General features: G+C 33.3%; 1 protein-coding gene and 1 long non-coding RNA gene across 2 annotated transcripts; both read left to right on the top strand.

Annotated features, from left to right (window-relative positions):
* The first annotated feature begins 6598 nt into the window (after positions 1 to 6598).
* On the top strand, positions 6599 to 10479 carry LOC140155936 (uncharacterized). Its single transcript, XR_011859444.1, has 3 exons — positions 6599 to 6835; positions 8130 to 8403; positions 9965 to 10479. It is a non-coding gene; the product is annotated as an uncharacterized lncRNA (long non-coding RNA).
* A 3620-nt stretch (positions 10480 to 14099) lies between these two features.
* LOC140155935 (tetratricopeptide repeat protein 22-like) lies at positions 14100 to 19267 on the top strand. The gene is made up of 2 exons (XM_072178963.1): positions 14100 to 16138; positions 16584 to 19267. The coding sequence occupies exon 2, from the start codon at positions 16598 to 16600 to the stop codon at positions 18773 to 18775; it is 2178 nt and encodes a 725-aa protein (XP_072035064.1). The 5' UTR covers positions 14100 to 16138; positions 16584 to 16597; the 3' UTR covers positions 18776 to 19267.
* The last annotated feature ends 575 nt before the right edge of the window (positions 19268 to 19842 follow it).

The raw sequence follows: 19842 nt of genomic DNA, 5'->3' as shown, positions 1-19842 counted from the left end.
GTTATTCTTAAGTTTGACTTTGTTTTAATAGGATTTGTAAATATATTTCGGGTTTTTTTTTATTGTATTATGAGGAAAATCATGGGAATTGAGAATAATCATCTAAAAAATTATTCTTATGTTTGCCTTTGTTTAATTGGGGTTTAAAATCTATTTCTTTTGTTTTCATTGTATTATCAGGAAAATTTTGAGAATTAAGATTTACAATCACTAATAAAACAAAGTCAAACATTAAAAGTAATTTCTTTTGTTTTACATTATATTATGAGGAAAATTATGAGAATTGAAAATAAGCATCTAGAAAAAAAGTCATTATGTTTGACTTATGTTTTATTAGGATTTGAAAAAATATTTCCTTTGTTTTTTATTGTATATATGAGGAAAAGTATGGGAAGTGAAAAGAATCATCTAAAAAGTTATTCTTATGTTTGACTCTGTTTTAATAGGATTTGTAAATATGTTCCGTTTGTTTTTTTATTGTATTATGGGGAAAATTATTCTTATGTTATAAAGGTTATTCTTATGTTTGCCTTTATTTAATTAGGGTTTAAAAATCTATTTCTTTTGTTTTCATTCTATTATCAGTAAAATATTGAGAATTAAGATTTACAATCACTAATAAAACAAAGTTAAACATTAAAAGTAAGTTCTTTTGTTTTACATTATATTACCGACTTGACATTTATTATGGAATATTTCTTCACGAAGTGCCATGACTAATCTAGATGGGGTCTGCATAAACCGCGCGGACTAAATATTTATTGAGGTGTGTTGGGATATGGTGTCAAGTAATTTTTTGACAGAAAATGTGCTTTCCATGACGAGTTCACATTATGGTGCTAATATTATAATGTAGTGAATTAGCCCAAAAATGTCGGATTTAAGGAGACTGAATTTGAGTTTTGTGGGGGGTAAAATTTCTGAACATTGTTCTGATATTATCAAATTTATTGAAATTTAAGGTAATATGTACTGAACCTAAATCTGTCGATCAAAACTGAATGCAATTTTAAGAGCCATATTTTAATCTCCTCCCTTTTTCAAAAAATTGGTTCATTGCAAGTGCATTTCAGCTCTGACGAATACCAGTTTCAGACGAAGTTTAGGAAATATCACCTCAAACCTCAATAAATGTGATAATAACAAAACAATGTTGCATGAAGTCCGAAATTGTATCCCCCACAAATTCAAACTCCTTAAAAGGGCATTTCGTGATCCACAGCCTCACCCCCCCACTTTTCTCCACAAAAGTTGAGATTTTTACATCACTGGAAACCTCTGGCTACATAATGTTTATGTACAAAATATTTCTTGCAGATTAATTCGTTTAGCAAAGATATGGTGAAATTTACAACGAATTGTCTATGGAGCAGTGTAATACACATAATCATGCATAACTCGCGAACGCAAAATCGGAATCAACTGAAATTTTGGGAATAGGTTTTTTCGTGGATATCTAATGAAAAATGACATAAATAGAGGATGCTATGATCACGAAATACTCCTTTAAATCCGCCATTTTAGGCAAATGCACTACATTATGAGCACCATAAATAAATATAAACTCACGGAAAGCACATTTTCTATCAAACAGTTATTTTACACTATCTCCCGACACACCCCAATCAATATTTTACCTACGCGGTTTATGCAGACCCCATCTAGATTAGTTTTGGCACTTCGTGAAGAAATATTCTATTTTAAATGTCAAGTCTGTATGAGGACAATTATGAGAATTGAAAATAAACATCTAGAAAAATGTTATTCTTATGTTTAACATTGTTTTATTAGAGGAAAACTATGAGAATTGAAAATAAGCATTTAGAAAAAAGTCATTCTTATGTTTGACTTTGTTTTATTAGGGTTTGTAAATCTATATCTTTTGTTTTACATTGTATTATGAGGAAATTACGAGAATTGAAAAATAAAGCATCAAGGAAAAAGCTATTCTTATGTTTGACTTTGTTTTATTAGATGAAAACTATGAGAATTGAAAATAAGCATTTATAAACGTTATTCTTATGTTTGACTTTGTTTCATTAGGGTTTGTACTGAGCTTTTTTTTTTACATTGTATTATGAGGAAAATTATGAGAATTGAAAATAAGCATCTAGAAAAACGTTATTCTTATGTTTAACTTTGTTTTATTAGGGTTTGAAACTCTATTTCTTTTGTTTTCATTACGAGAATTACGAGAATTGAAAATAAGCATCAAGAAAAGGGTATTCTTATGTTTGACTTTGTTTTAGTAAAGTTATTATGAGAATTGAAAATAAGCATTTATAAAAGTTATTCTTATGTTTGACTTCGCTTTATTAGGGTTTGTAAATCTATTTCTTTTGTTTTTACATTGTATTATGAGGAAAATTATGAGAATTGAAAATACTGAAAGTAAGCATCTAGAAAAAAGTTATTCTTATGTTTGACTTTGTTTTAGTAGAGGAAAATTAGGAGAATTGAAAATAAGCATCTAAAAAAGTTATTCTAATGCTAATAATGTTTTATTATAGGGGTTGTAAGTCTATTTCTTTTGTTTTACATTGTATTATGAGGACAATTATAAGAATGAAAAGAAGCACCTAGAAAAAAGTTATTTGTATGTCTGACTTTGTTTTATTGGGGTTTATAAATCTATTAATTTTGCTTTTTCATTTGTATTTGTGAAGAAAATGATAACAATTGAAAATAAGCATCTGGAAAAGAGTTATTCTTATGTTTGACATTGTTTTAATAGGGGTTGTTCATATATTTCCTATGTTTTTATTGTATTATGAGGAATAATGAGAATTTAAAATAAGCATCGTAAAAGTTATTCTTATGTTGGCCTTTGTTTAATTAGGGTTTAAAAACCTATTTCTTTTGTTTTCATTGTATTATCAGGAAAATTTTGAGAATTTAGATTTACAATCTCTAATAAAACAAAGTCAAACGTTTAAAATGTATTTCTTTTGTTTTACATTGTATGAGGAAAATAATTAGCATTCAAAATAAGCATCAATAAAGGTTATTCTTATGTTTGACTTTGTTTTATTAGGGTTTGTAAATCTATTTCTTTTGTTTTCGTTGTATTATGAGGAAAATTATGAAAATTGAAAATAAGCCTCAAGAAAAATTATTCTTATGTTTGGCCATGTTTTATTAGGGTTTGAAAATCTATTTCTTTTGTTTTACATTATATTGTGAGGAAAATTATGAGAATTTAGATTTACAAACCCTATAACATAGTCAAACATAAAAAGACTCTTTTTAGATGCTTATTTTCAATTCTTATAATTTCCCTCATAATAAATTGAAAAAACAAAAGAAATAGAACACCCGGATAAAACAAAGTCAAACATAAGAATAGTTTTAAAAGAATAAAAACTATTTCTTTTGTTTTTCATGTATTATGAGGAAAATTATGAGAATTGAAAATAATTATTCTTATGTTTGACTTTGTTTTAGTAAAGGAAAATTACGAGAATTGAAAATAAGCATCTAAAAAAGTTATGCTTGACTTTGTTTTATTAGGGTTTGTAAGTCTATTTCTTTTGTTTTACATTGTATTATGAGGAAAATTATGAGAATTGAAAATAAGCATCTAGAAAAAAGTTATTATGTTTGACTTTGTTTTATTAGGGTTTAAAAATCTATTTCTTTTATTTTCCTTGTATTATCAGGAAAATTCTGATAATTTAGATTTTACAAACCCTATTAAAACAAAGCCAAACATTTGAAAATTAATTTCTTTTGGTTTTATTGTATTATGCGGAAAACTATGAGAATTAAAAATAAGCATCAAGAAAAAGGTGTTCTTATGTTTGACTTTGTTTTATTAGGGTTTGTAAATCTATTTCTTTTGTTTTACATTGAATTATGAGGAAAATTATGAGAATTGAAAATAAGCATCTAGCAAAAAGTTATTCTTATGTTTGGTCATGTTTTATTAGGGTTTGAAAATCTATTTCTTTTGTTTTACATTATATTGTGAGGAAAATTATCAAAATTTAGATTTACAAACCCTATAACAAAGTCAAACAAAAAAAAGACTCTTTTTAGATGCTTATTTTCAATTCTTATAATTTCCCTCATAGTAAATGGGAAAAAAGAAAGAAATAGAAGTCAAACATAAGAATAGTTTAAAAAGAATAAAAACTATTTCTTTTGTTTTTCATTGTATTATGAGGAAAATTATGAGAATTGAAAATAATTATTCTTATGTTTGACTTTGTTTTAGTAAAGGAAAATTACGAGAATTGAAAATAAGCATCTAAAAAAGTTATACTTGACTTTGTTTTATTAGGGTTTGTAAGTCTATTTCTTTTGTTTTACATTGTATTATGAGGAAATGATGAGAACTAAAAATAAGCATTTAGAAAAAAGTTATTCTTATGTTTGACTTTGTTTTACTAGCGTTTGTAAATCTATTTCTTTTATTTCACTTGTATTAACAGGAACATTTTGAGAATTTAGATTTACAAACACTATTAAAACAAAGCCAAACATTTAAAATTAATTTCTTTTGTTTTTAGTTGTATGCGGAAAACTATGAAAATTAAAAATAAGCATCAAGAAAAAGGTGTTCTTATGTTTGACCTTGTTTTATTAGAGGAAAATTATGAGAATTGAAAATAAGCATTTATAAACGTTATTCTTATGTTTGACTTTGCTTTATTAGGGTTTGTAAATCTATTTATTTTGTTTTACATTGAATTATGAGGAAAATTATGAGAATTGAAAATAAGCATCTAGAAAAAAGTTATTCTTATGTTTGACTTTGTTTTTTAGGGTTTGAAAATCTATTTCTTTTGTTTTCATTGTATTATGAAGAAATTTATGAGAATTGAAAATAAGCATCTAGAAAAAAGTTATTCTTATATGTTTGACTTTGTGTTAGTAAAGGAAAATTACGAGAATTGAAAATAAGCATCTTAAAAGGTTATTCTAATGCTTGACTTTGTTTTATAAGGGGTTGTAAGTCTGTTTCTTTTGTTTTACATTGTAGTATGAGGAAAATTATGAAAATTGAAAATAATCATCTTAAAAAGTTATTATAATGCTTGACTTTGTTTTATAAGGGGTTGTACGTCTATTTCTTTTGTTTTACATTGTAGTATGAGGAAAATTACGAGAATTGAAAATAAGCATCTTAAAAATTTATTCTTATGCTTGACTTTGTTTTATTAGGGTTTATAAATCTATTTCTTTTGTTTTACATTGTAGTATGAGGAAAATTATGAGAATTGAAAATAAGCATCTTCAAAGGTTATTCTTATGCTTGACTTTGTTTTATTAGGGTTTATAAATCTATTTCTTTTGTTTTACATTGTAGTATGAGGAAAATTATGAAAATTGAAAATAAGCATCTATAGAAAAAGGTTATTCGTATGTCTGACTTTGTTTTATTAGGGTTTGAAAATCTATTAATTTTGCTTTCATTGTATTATGAGAATTGACAATAATAATTATTCTTATGTTTGACTTTGTTTTAGTAAAGGAAAATTACGAGAATTGAAAATAAGCATCTAAAACAGTTATTCTTATGCTTGACTTTGTTTGTAAATCTATTTCTTTTGTTTTACATTGTATTATGAGGAAAATTATGAAAATTGAAAATAAGAATCTAGAAAAAAAGTTGTTCTAATTATGTTTGACTTTGTTTTACTAGCGTTTGTAAATCTATTTCTTTTATTTTCCTTGTATTATCAGGAACATTTTGAGAATGTTTTACAAACACTATTAAAACAAAGCCAAACATTTGAAAATTAATTTCTTTTGTTTTTTCATTGTATTATGCGGAAAACTTTGAGAATTGAAAATAAGCATGAAGAAAAAGGTATGCTTATATTTGACTCTAAGAATTGAAAATAAGAATGTAGAAAAAAAGTTATTCTCATTAGAATGAGAATTGAAAATAATTATTCTTATGTTTGACTTTGTTTTAGTAAAGGGAAATTACGAGAATTGAAAATAAGCATCTAAAACAGTTATTCTTTTGCTTGACTTTGTTTTATTATTGTTTGTAAATCTATTTCTTTTGTTTTACATTGTATTATGAGGACAATTACTATGAGAATTGAAAATAAGCATCTAGAAAAAAAGTTGTTCTAATTATGTTTGACTTTGTTTTATTAGCATTTGTAAATCTGTTTCTTTTATTTTCCTTGTATTATCAGGAAAATTTTCAAAAATTTAGATTTACAAACCCCATTAAAACAAAGCCAAACATTTAAAATTAATTTCTTTTGTTTTTTCGTGTATTATGCGGAAAACTATGAGAATTGAAAATAAGCATCAAGGAAAAGGTTATTCTTATGTTTGTCTTTGACTAAACCCTAACCCTAAAGGTAGGTGTAGGTCTATTGTGGGCTATATGGTTGAAGAAAGAAATTAAGGGTCCGGGCCCGCGCCTCCAACACCGACCAGTGACTTGCCACAGGACAGGCTGGCATTAGAATGCAAATGCCAAATTCCGAGTTTTGAAATCCATTATTATTGTCAATATAGATTATTTTTGGGTCACTAAACTATAATCATGGGAGCTTTATACTTGATGGATATCGAATACTTATTATTATGCAAACTTATGTAAATAATAAGATTTGTCACTGTGTAGCCTTGGCATGCACTATTCGGTCAATCGTGAATGCAGCTCGCAGTGGTATTTTAAGCAAAAAGTCAATGAAAAGTTATATTGTAGGGCAATACCCGCAGAGGACAACATAACAAATGTTGCTGGCATTTAATACTTTATACAGAATCGACCACAGCTAATAGTACGTGTAATTGCTTTATTTTGGTAGGAATAAGCTTGATTCATGATCGTGCTTTTTTGCTTCGTTATCACCTGATGTAGGTAAGTCTTTTTCACATTAAACACAAACCTGAAGTCAGTTACTATTGCAAATTTACAGGTGCCAGACATCAGACTAGAGATTGGAAGCAAGTTTATTAAGTATTATTTCAAGTACTTTATTAATTAGTTGTAGCACCTATAATAGTTATGGCTCGTGAAAACTATATCGTATATAATAATTAAATATAGATAAACATGTTAAAGCTCAGTCACTTTGGAAAAATGCCCAAATTATTATCGTACGGTGCTTGACATGTTGATCTGAAATTTGGTTTGCTTTATTTTTCTCAAAAAAATAACTACACACTTGTAACAAAAGTTATGTATATTATAGGGGCAAGGAATCCAATTACTTCACTGAAATTTCAGTGATTCAAGACAAGTGGTTCAATATATGTTAGAAATGAGATACATTCTAGCGGTACCTCTTTTCTTGTCATAAATAACATACCGCTTGTCGACTTGAGTCACTGAAATTCCAGTGTAGTAACTGGATTCCTTGCCCCTATAATATACATAACTTTTGTTACCTGTGTATTATTATTTTTTGAGAAAAATGCAAAAATAGTCCCAAATTTATCAAGGGGTGTAGTACCACCTTAAGTATCTCATCGGAGGTGCAAAGTATTAGGTTTATATCACTTTGGACTGGATTCGTTATCATGATTATATTTGATCAAGATGTTATCAATGTCTTCATTTATATGCAGCTGAATTTTCCTTTGCCCGGATCACTACCATGTAAAATGTGTCTAATTTTATTTGGGGGACAAAATTGTGTATCTTCAATACGAAAGGTCAGAATTTTCAAATGGTCGTCGGCTTTTCCTCCTAGCTACATACACTTAAAGTATATATTGGATTTATAAATTTTACTTCGAGGACTGTTATATATGAAAAATTAAAAAACTATCAATTTTTATAATTTGCCATAAAATTACTTGATATTAGCAGGACATTCTTCGTATTCAGAATGCAATTCGATATGACTGATGTGCTCTCATGTCCCACAAAAATACTGTGCAAACGTTGCTATCCAATCCTTAAAGACACATAATGAAACAACAGACTGATGTGGAAATAAACTGACCAGTATTGTAGTCCAACTACCAATGACTACCATGACTACATAGGGCCCATTGGATGACCTAGGTAAAAGTTCAACCTACACATAATCTGGCATGGTCTGTCCTGCTGTCTGCTGTTTTCCTGGGAAACAAGTATTTCCAATTAAGCGTAACTAATATTTTGACCCAATCGCCGTAATTAATGCTTTTAATGTTTCCTTTAATAGGTGGTGTTGCTGAGTTTCATAGTGCAGTGGTATTAGATATAGTTCGGAAGACATCCGTTACCACAACACTCGGGGTCTCCTGAACACTGGTGGAGAGGCGAGCCCTGATCATCTCAACATGCACCAAGGAAGCACTTAATGCAGCTGCAACACTACCAAACTGTCAAATTTAATCGTTTACGCATTCACTATAAACCTGAGCAACTTTTAATCAAAATGGATGCAGTTTTTAAAGACAACCTCGACGAAGTAAGAAAGGAAATCAATTTTCAAGGTACATAACGTTTATTTTTTATCATATGTAATGGGAAGTAGCGATTCTGCATACTTTAGAACATATTTTCGGTACCTACACTGCTACCTACACTGCAAAACAAAGTGTTACGGATTAACATAATCAGAAGTCAAAATTGCTAAGGCAATGTTTACTTCTAAACATTGCATTATTAATGCAAGAGTTTAGATATTAGTGTTAAAACTATTATGCAAATGTTTATTTTGTCAATGCATATCACTCGACTCCAGCGTTAACATTTGAACACATATATCACTTGTCGTGAATGATGAATGCACGTAAACTTCATACTTAATGGTACACATATCAGCGTCGACAGCAGGTAAATTGTTATTTTTATACAGGCGTAAAACTAACCAATAGAAATACGCCCTGCAGCGAATCACGTGGAATTGTAATTACACCATCAAGTGTCACTTTACAAAATAAGCTGAATTTAGGCCTATACTCCGTCGCGACGGAGTATAGGCCTAAATTGAGTGACGGGTGATTGGTATTTCACCAATAAGGTAGCTCGCTTTTCCGAACGTAAGAAAATGTGTCCCTATCTCATTCACGGCTAAAATTCAATTGCTATCGCTCAGTGATGTAGTTTAAATTCAGCTATAGAGATGTATGACAGCAAAACTGAAAAAAAAACGCATAATCTGTCAAAACGTTACTTTTGTAACAATTAAGTTATTTCAAGCATCTTTATCTCAGATTATTTGTGACATGTTCATATCGTGTTGCATATCAATGGATAGCTACTTTATTCCCTTTACAATGACACAACATTTGACACAATTACCTTTTTTACGGCTGAGTATACGTCTTGTGAATGTAGAGGGTCTCAAACAGAATGTGCCAAATTGACCATTATTCTGTTCTCAAACAACACTAGTCACTAATCTTAATAGCGGGTGGAAAAACCATACGTAGCCACAACAGCCAGGAACCTCCTCATGCTGCTCACAAGCCTGGTTACACGTTGCTGTTGGATGTCATTCCATTCTTCAACCAGGATTCGTCGCAGGTCATTCAATGTGGTTGCATTGGCTACTCTGGCACGTACAAAACGACCAAGCTGGTCACACAAGTGTTCAATTGGGTTGAGGTCTGGGCTAATGGCAGGCCGTTCCATTATCTCTGCTACTATTATTCTGTAGGTAGTTGTTGACTACCCTGGCTCTGTGGGGCGAGCATTGTTTATCTTGGAGGATTGCATTTAGGTCCCAATTGTAAAGATATGGGATTGCAGCTTGCTGCACAGAATAATGGTCAATTTTGCACATTCTGTTTGAGACCCCACTACATTCACAAGACGTGTACTCAGGCGTGAAAAGGTGATTGTTTCAAATGTGATGACACTGTAAAGGGGAATAAAATAGCTATCCATTGATATGGAACACGATATGAACATGTCACAAATAATCTGTGATATAGATGCTTGAAAAAACATTCCGAACTTTTGTTGAGGAGTTTACTATTATCAGATTATAAAATAGGCATGTTTTTATATAGTGTTTGACATTAATTTTTATTCGCCTTCCTTCCACAGTCTCTTACACTACAATTGCACCTGCTGCTCCTGTAAATATTGCTGGTATATGGGCATCTTCTGCAGTCTTGACTATATTCGTAGCTTGTATCGTTATATACGGACTAGTAAGAACATACTTAGGGAAGTCAAAGGCACCCGATGTGGTAGTTGAACCACCACGGGAAACACCGCCAACTCAAGACGCAGAAACAAACACTATTGTTACTGTATCAGGAAATGTACCCGAGACCTATGAACAGGAAGTAGTTCTGGAATAGTTATTGTGAAGTATGTAACCTCCGAGGTGGAACCATCATTCCACATGGTCTTTTAATATGACAAGATGCATCACGAGCCTGGTCCCATCAGGACCCAGGTGTGTCTCCGCACAGAGCGACCGTTTAAACAAACAAATAGACACATAACTGAATAAGAGATGCATAATGTAAAAGGTCGTTTACTGAAAAGGCTGTCAGCTTGCAACAAAAGTAACATGTTAGGCATTTGATCCCGGGTATTTGATTCGTTATAAATTTTAAAAAGAGTGTCCGTGTCCTGAATTGTCATTGTCATTAGCCTTTTCGTAGTATGGCGTACACAAAAGGAGGTCAGTCTTCAATCTGGGTAAAACCCGGCAAATTCAAAAGACTTAAATACCTACTTCGTGCAGTGCCATCCTATTGTGTCCGCCATAACTCGAAAAGACTAATTGCAATGTTGTAAAAGGAATGAAAGGACAGTCGAAAAGGTGGTGGGTACTAATCACAGGTTGTGTATCATGATGTTTAAAGAAACGATTTTAATGTTCTATTATAATAATATATAGAATCCTTATAAAGCTACATTCAGAGATCCGTCGAGGACCAACGAAAATTTTTCTGAAATCACTTAAAAAATGATTGATAAATTGGGTGAATACCCTAGGTTGGTCTTCTTGGAATTATGGAAACGTTTGGGCTTCATAACCGCTAAATTGTCGGTCTAAAGCATAATGGTATAATGTATTTAGAATGACAAACATTTGACACTTGTGATGTCAGATTCTTACATTTTTACCAACTTCGCCAAAAATAGTTTAAATTTGGATGAAAATCGTGCTTTTTATTATCATTTTACAAAATTGAACATTTTTCAACCGTTTTTGGTGAATATTTATCAAAGTTAATAAGTTATATCTTGGTGTAGATTACTCGCAGTAGCTCAAAACATTTTTTTTTGTAAATTAAATCTAATGCTGGAACATCACCAATCAGATGCCTGATGAAGTCCGATGCTTTCGAACGCAACGTAGCAAAGTGAGTTGCAAATTTTAGTTCCAGTATTAGATTAAATTTATCATGTTTACAAAATAAAATTGATCAAAGTTGGTTAAAATTCAATAAAAACATTGGTTTCTAGTTTTTGACAATTATAAAGAATTGTCTTGTTACTCTGTCTAAAACATTTTGTGGGGGATTTCAACCAAATTGAAAATTTGTACAAATTTGGTCAATTTTAAACACATCGCTGTAGCTTTATTATAATGATTTGTTGCAAACAAAAAGGATCATAATAATAGTTCGATTTTCCTTTTTATTGTCATTATCCTTGACTGATTTTGAAAATGGGCAAACTCTGTGCATTTTCAACGATGTATCTACGTTGATTTCGCACGTGCAAAATCTTTTGCAAAAGGTTTTGAATAGATCGACGGGCGTCCGATCACGGCGTTTGGAAATCGCAATATCTCTACTATTATAAAGAAGACGGCAAAACTGATGAACGATGGCGTTTTATGATGCTGGTTTGTCTAGGTATTTTTGATTCCCACGTATAATTCTAAGAATTTCCAAGTTTTGAGGTCTCCTTCAGGTGGTCTCCCTTGACATGAAAATGCAGCTTCATGTGCAGTGATAGTACTAGTGTAAAGATGAGTTGACCGTTGTGACGTCATTTCCTGCATGGCAGTATACGCGCGCATCATATTTTGTTTAGGGCTCGTGCTTTTAAAACTCCCGCCACATCACAATAAGATATTGAACAGTGTAGTCATTGTATGCAGTTCGCATTTAGTCCCTTACCTTTGTGACTTAAGGGACGGGGTATGAACGTTTGGACAGTATTTATTGTGGGACATTCGAGCACATCAGACATATCGAATTGCATTCTGAATACGAAGAATGTCCTTCTGATATTAAATAATTTTGATTTTTTGAAATTCGCAATGTAATACACATTTTATGGCAAATGATTAAAAATTGATATTTTTGAAATATCAGTACTCGAAGTAAACTTTATAAATCTGATGATTTATACGTATGTGTATGTATATAGGTGGAGTGAAAAGCCGACGATCAATTGAAAATTTTGACCTTTCGTATTGAAGATATGGAATTTTTTTCCCAAAACACTAAAAAAAAATTAGGTCTTTTGGGGGGAAAAATCCATATCTTCAATATGAAAGGTCAAAATTTTCAATTGATCGTCGGCTTTTTATCCCACCTACATACACTTTAAGTATAAATCATCAGATTTATAAAGTTTACTTTAGAGTTAAATATGTTAAATATGAAAAATATCAAATTTTTATAATTTGTCATAAAATTTGTATTATATCGTGAATTAAAAAATGAAAATTATTTTGATATCAGAAAGACATTCTTCGTATTCAGAATGCAATTCGATATGTCTGATGTGCTCTCATGTCCCACAAAAATACTGTCGAAACGCTCATTCCAGATCCCTTAACAATTTACTATTTTAGTTGTGTTGAGGGTATTGTGGAAAATCTAATGGGCTGTGCAATAATTATGAGCTCTGGGGGAGGGTAAAATTGATACAGAATGGTCTCAACCAGGCAGGGATTGGCCTTACATTTTCTTTACTAGTCACTTGCTTGGGTTTATTTCACTCAGGGATCACTAGATCTTCTAAGGTACTGCGAGGGCTCTGATCAAGAGCTAGCAAATGTAGTGATTTCCTCCCGCAATGGGGCCTCTGGATCCGCCGCTGCGCTTACACCCCCACACCCCCACACTAAACTATAACCCTTTATCGGGGGCAGACCAACAAAACTCATAAACACGAATGGTGTATGAATTTCTGATATACCAAACCAAAAGTTTCACAATACGGCTCAAAATACCAGTCAAAACACAAAGATTGCGCAACAATACAATGTTTATTTGCCTGTTCAAAGTACGAACACGGTATGTAGAAATACATGCAATGATCGTATAGACGTCGCCCTGTTTGCTCGAAATTCACGCAATAGTCGGTATATACAGCCTGTCTCAAAAAAAAATTGTGCAAGTGAAAAGCGCCCTCTGTGGCAATTAGAAAATACCTTTGTGACATGATGCTTACATCAACGTCAAGGGCGTAGTCTGAGCTCTCAAATGCCGTTTAGTGTGTTCAATTTGCTTGTTTTAATCTCGAGATATGCTTACTTAACAACGAAAGGGTAAAATCACAATTGTGCCACTTTTACTAGGGAAGAGGGCTGTACATGTAAATTAATGATAGCATCAAGTTTATCAAGAGTTCCGTCGGTGAGATCAAAAGAATGCATCAATTACACAACAATAAAAATTGTTTTTACTGTTTTTACTGTTTTATCATGATACAGGTATATTGATTCTCTTTTTCCACTCAAATTAAAAGATAAATAAATATTTCACATTCTGCTGTAAAATTAAATACATGTGCATGTCAATGATTTTATCATGGTAAATACTGTTCTCTTTGTCATTCAAGACATGTTAAAAGACAAACAAATATTGCACACTTATAGGTTAATGAACTTAGACAAGTTCATTAAAGTTGACAAATTAATGAAATTAGACAAAATAATGCACACGCGCTGATGATGATGCGTCTAATTCACGAGCCCCGATGGGGGGAGTGCATTAGACGCATTCAACATTAGATATCATTGATTTACATGTACAGCCCTATTCCCTAGTAAAAGTGGCACAATTGTGATTTTACCCTTTCGTTGTTAACTAAACATATCTCGAGATTTAAAAAAGCAAATTGAATAAAACAAGCGGTATTTGAGAGCTAAGACTGTGCCCTTGACGTTGATGTAAGCATCATGTCACAACGGTATTTTCTAATTGCCAAAGAGGGCGCTTTTCACTTGCACAACTTTTTTTGAGACAGGCTGTAGTTGGTACCAATTCGTTTTTGTTACTTTTTGACAAGATTGTCAAAATATCGGTCAAAACATAAAGATTGCGCAACAATACAATGCTTATTTCCTGTTCAAAGTACGAACACGGTATGTAGAAATACATGCAAATGAGCGTATAGACGTTGCTCGAAATTCACGCAATAGTCGGTATAGTTGGTACCAATTCGTTTTTGTTACTTTTTGACAATGGGCTATTCCAGAAAATACGTTAGAGGAGTAACTTGTCAATAAATGAAATGTCGTGATTTCCAAGTCAATTGTTACTGGGGAAAAGCTTGGAAATGTAATTAAATGAATGAAAAATCACGGAAACGTCCTAATGAGCCTCTCAAATTGAGGATTTTGGCTTTTGAACTACTTTTCTGTTGGATTTTTTCAAATGTGTGCTTTAAAGCCTTTTTTGGCATATTTGTAATACTTACACATGTTCCAACTTACATCTATGAGCAAACTGTCAAATTCGCCCTATTTTGTAGTAAAACGGTATGATTTTCTGTTGGTCCGACATAATATCATAATATTAATTATGATAATATGTCGGAACGATCGCAAATCTTAATCTCCTACGAAGCCAGTTTAGTTATGCTCCCTCCACACATGTGGAGGGAGCATAACCAAACCTGGTTGCGAAGGAGACTAACTCTGAGGCCGCACCCGGCGTTATAATCCAAAAAGTGCGAGATATTTCAAGTGATAGAGCTAGGTGAAGTTTATGATATTGTTTCTTTGCAAATTTCCAATGTTTTTCGCGGAAGAAAAAAAAAGAGAAATCTGACAATTATTTAAAAAGATCGTACATTGAGGCTTTAAAAGCCTGGATTTCCAACAATCACGACCGGACCAAAAAGTCTGGATATCCGAACTCCTCAGGGGTGTGCATCTATTTTCTGGAGTAGCCCAATGCAACATTGGATCTATTTGAAATGATCAATTTTATGCCTTTTCATGGGAGATCATTATATACATATTCTGGGTGGATTCAATGTTCCATTTGGATATAGCAGACTTCACTGGAAAACTGATGGATTGAATTTAATCTGAATTTCATATCTCACTGCAATGAAATTTTGGTATTTGCCAATTCCAAAGCTCATTGTTATTTTAGTGAAATATTCAGAACAATAATAAGGGCACTATAAGAAATGTCCGCTTAAACATTTCAAATTCATGAAAGATGATAATAAAGTATAAAATTCTGTATATGTATTTTTTCACATTAAGTTTTTTTTTTATGCTGGTTACACCTGGGTGGGTACGCCTTTGTATTATATACATATATATGCGCATGCGTGATAAGTTATGTGTACTAATTATTCGCATTTTGGTATAAAAACTAATAAATACATTTTGTGGATCAAATTTCAATATTGGAGGCAGATTAAGGCAATTAAGTATCACTCTCACCAAGATGTTTAGGAACTCCTTCATGCAAAGGGCTACGTATCAAGTTATAAACTATATCTTTGTACAGTGGCGGCACCGAGATGGTGGGGCACGGGGTCCCTAAATTTTGGGCTTCCTCCTACTTGCCCGTCAAAATATGAAATATACCCCCCCCCCCCTTGCCTCCAGGAAAAAATTCCTGGTGCCGCCGCTGTGTTTGTAATAGCCTTTACTTAGGATTAAACTTGCAGTCGATCATTCCTTTTAAAGGGAATTTTATTTTCTGATAAACTGTCGCAGATTCCCCGAGCTTCTGTGGGAAATACCTGTCTACTTATGTACAATATCTAAACAATAGTTGCGTTATTGTTTGCTCAGAGTTTATTATCTATATTATGACTTGCTAAACATGAAAATACGATCAAAATATTACAAATGAGTTTCGAAACATGTTGCATTACTGGGGACTCCCATTATACGAGGTGTCCAAATTTGTCCTATAAATGCTTGGCTCATAAACCTGTAATGTTCATTTGCATCAGAGTAAATTCGAGAGGAGGTTCTACCAATTTCAGCTTGAGCAGTTAGGAGAATTATGAGGAGAGAATAAGGAAATACATAGGGAAAGTTATAAGGTAAGAAAGCAAGCTGCAATACCTGAGCCAGGCTACAGTATTTTAAAAAAAAACCATGCTTTTAGTCTTCTATATGATCAGTCGTTATTTTTTAAACTTGCTGGTCACACCGCGTGATTAAGAGCAACTTTGACAAAAACAATGAATTTAGTTACTTCAGCCTGAAAATATAGACATGATCGAGCACGTACAAACATTATGTAATAATAGTTATTCATAGATTTCCATTTTGATATTTATTTAAGCTGAAATAATAAATCAATTAATGTCAGGAAAGGGTTCTGGCCATTTCAAGCCGAACTCCATACATGCACTGGCTATTTTGGAAATTTGACATGGAGTTCTATAAACATTTATTACAAATGTGCCAAAAAACATCAAAATTAAACAATTTATAAATCTTACGTCATGGCATTGAATTTTGTTTTCGCTTTTATGCTTTCAGATCTTGATTGAAACATGCAGACCAACATGACCAAGGTAGAGACATCAAAAGAACCCAAATGCAGGGTCACCATGCTGTCTACAGCAACCATGGCAACTGTAACAGTCAGTTCAGCACAGCCAATGAGACCGTTAGAATCCCTACCTCAAGATACCAACGTTTTTCATTTACCTCAGATCGTGCAGCGCTTACCAGTCCAACATAAGATCACGTGCATGTTTTTGCTTGATCTGACGATCAATAAAGATAACATTGAAAACATCAATGTACACATGAACTATAAATACAAAGTCCTGCAGAAGTATGTACATTTGAAGTCAGACCGCCCAGAATGCCATGCTATACACAACCTCCTTGGTGTCTTAGCCGCACGCCTGGGACGCTACAAAGAGGCCATGGACTTCTTCATGCTTGTGTTGGAAAAAGATCCTACGAATATCAACGCTATTGCTAACGCCAGATGGTTATGGGATACCCTCACCCATGAAGACACCACGGTCTGTCCAGCTTTGAAAGATCGTTTACATCAAATGGTGGAAGCCGCTTGCAACAAACTCCTGACTGTACTTTCAGATCAACAATGGTGTAACATTATCGCGAGATGTCTGGCAGAACAAGCTTATGCTTATACCTTCCAGCCCTGGGATGACGAATTTAGCGTCCAGCGTTACCATATTGCCCATGACTTGTACGATACAAGTATGACCCTCCTTGGAACGGATAGCGTAAATGATATTGAGAGGCAGGATTGGGAGTTTCAAGATGCAATAACGTGTAAACTCATCGCTAAGATGGAACACAAATCATGTCCAACATTTTACCAAATCAGTTTCCGACGTTTCCATAAAATTGTTCAAACTTGCGACAACGATCATATGATATCGGAGAGCTGGCGCTACATTGGAGAAATATGTAAATTCGCAGACTCGAAGACAAAGAAAGAGATGTTAGAAGATTTGAACTTTGGTGACTTGTCTAACACCAATCCGATCTGGCAATGGTGTCTGGATAAAGCTCTCGAAGTCAATCCTGGGGATTCACGTTTGCTCGCTCGCAAGGCTCAAATGATACGACATACTTCTTGTGAAAGAGCGCTACAGCTGCTGGATGAATCCATTGATATCGATAATTCAGAATATAACCGCTTTGCATTCGTCATCCGCGGTGAGATATATTTGAAAAATGCACAAAGGTCAGTATTTCTTGATTCAGCATTGCTTGAAAGAGCAAAGGCTGATTTCGAACATGCTCTTTCTTTGAACGAAACATCGAAAGACTTGGCACATCTTGCAACTATTTGGAAGTTGCTTGCGCAAGATGGAGGAGCTAACAATTCGAGTTTGGGAGGAAAAACATGTATGGAAAAGGCACTGGAATATTACGAGAAGGCGGTTAACTGTCAGAATGGTGTCAAGAGCGAAGAGATTAACAGGTTGAGAGGAATGTGCCTGTTTGAAGCTGGACAATATGATGTAGCGATTGAGAGTTTCCAGCGAGCCATTGGTTGCCAAACCAACCCGACTGATACCAATCTTGGTAACTTTACCAACCTTATGAGGGTCTACCTAACTGCAATATCAGAAAGTAAATCAGATAAAATAAAACGACGGCTGCTCAGAGAGTTGGCAAAGTCTGCCAAACATGCTATCCGTAAATACCCAGAAGGCAAGTTACGCGATAGAGTTTCACAGTTGTGGTTGGAGTTCCCAGAAGAGATGAACTTTTTCTTGAGCTACTGTGATGAAATGCGTTGCCAGGAAATTGTCCAGATGTTTTCAGGCCAATATTATGCTACTGAAGACTCATGGAGAATCCGTGCAAGAGACGAGAATGACATTCCAGTTCAGGTATGCCTACATCCAGCATTAGATGCAGTATCCTCCAACATGTCCAAGGAAAACAACGGAGCCAGTGGTCGGCATCAGCCTCGGAGTCGCCGTCATTGTAAAGATCTTTCCAGGAAAGAAACCAATGAAAAGAAGCCGTACTCCGCAACTGGTCATCGTCAATCAACAACGAGGTCCACCAAGGCGGAAGACAACTTGAAACGTGCAAGTGCTCATGAATGGAAGCAGGTTAGGGGTTCTCACACCCAATCTCAAGTCGGCATCTCACAATCAGAGCACTTGAAAGAAATCAGCACATATTCATGTGGTAGCCGATTTCAATTGCTACAAGACGAACTGAATTGAAGAATAATGACATTAACAAAATAATGACAAGATTATGTAACAGTGTCTTGCCTAAGTTGGTTGAGATTGATTAAGCTTGTACATTGCGAAAAAAATAGAAGACAAGACTAGTGCTATGTGCCATTCCCAGTTTAGGTCATTCCCACTATACTTTTTTAACAGGATCTTGGTATAAAATGTTTGATTTAAATTGCCCTGTATTGAAATATGTTTGCAACTTTGCTCTATCTACCAAAGATAAATTACAGGGCCTGATAAATTAATGTATTTGTACTGATTTTGTTGTAAGTGAGTGTGGATATCATTTAAGTTTAATTGAAAAGATAAGTATGATGGACTAAGTTCCTTCAGCATTTAAAAATGAACAGTAACAATTGATTATGCAATCTATTATCTAGCTTAAACCACTGAAGTGTTTCCATCAATTCATTTATTTGGCGTTCTAACATCTGCAGAAAGTACAGGGTGTCCCAATAAAAACAGAACCTTCAATGCGCCTTCTTTTTCTCCTATTTCTGAAAAGTTAATCAAATATATTTTGATATGTAAAGAAACCATTATTCGTTAGCTTCAATAAACCGAAAGAAATATTTCAATCGGCTAACAACTTTTGAAGATATGCTCTTTTAAAGAAATGTACCAGTTTTTCACTCTGTCCACGAAGGTGGTTTGGCTACTTCAAAGATTGAAATGGAGTACACGTACCATGCATGAATACCAAGCATTCCTCAACGATAACTTCATGAAATAACAAACTTTATTTAGGGAATGGGCTTTACCGGTGGGCCTATGGGCTATGCATTGTGTTAAGTGTCACAAATGGATGTGGGATGGGACTTCTCTTGTTATTCTTGAAATTAAACCTATTTTTTCTTGATTATCTATGCCTGTTATGTTTCTTACTTTCTTACTCTGTTGCTTCTTGCTTTCTTTTTATTTACAACTCTTTTTGCGGGGATAAAAGGTAGCATGAAGAAGGCTGTTTGGTATGTCGTTGGTTCTTCAGAAGTGAGTTTACTGTGCTGCTTTGCCCTCTACCTGGTTGCCTCCTTGACGAATACAGGTTT

Source organism: Amphiura filiformis, chromosome 6, assembly GCF_039555335.1.
Source record: "Amphiura filiformis chromosome 6, Afil_fr2py, whole genome shotgun sequence".
NCBI classification, from domain to species: Eukaryota; Metazoa; Echinodermata; class Ophiuroidea; order Amphilepidida; family Amphiuridae; genus Amphiura; species Amphiura filiformis.
This window is presented reverse-complemented; position numbering and strand designations above follow the sequence as displayed.

Coding starts and splice junctions, on each gene's coding strand:
- LOC140155935 (XM_072178963.1), top strand. CDS start 16,598: ATGCAGACCAACATGACCAAGGTAGAGACATCAAAAGAACCCAAATGC.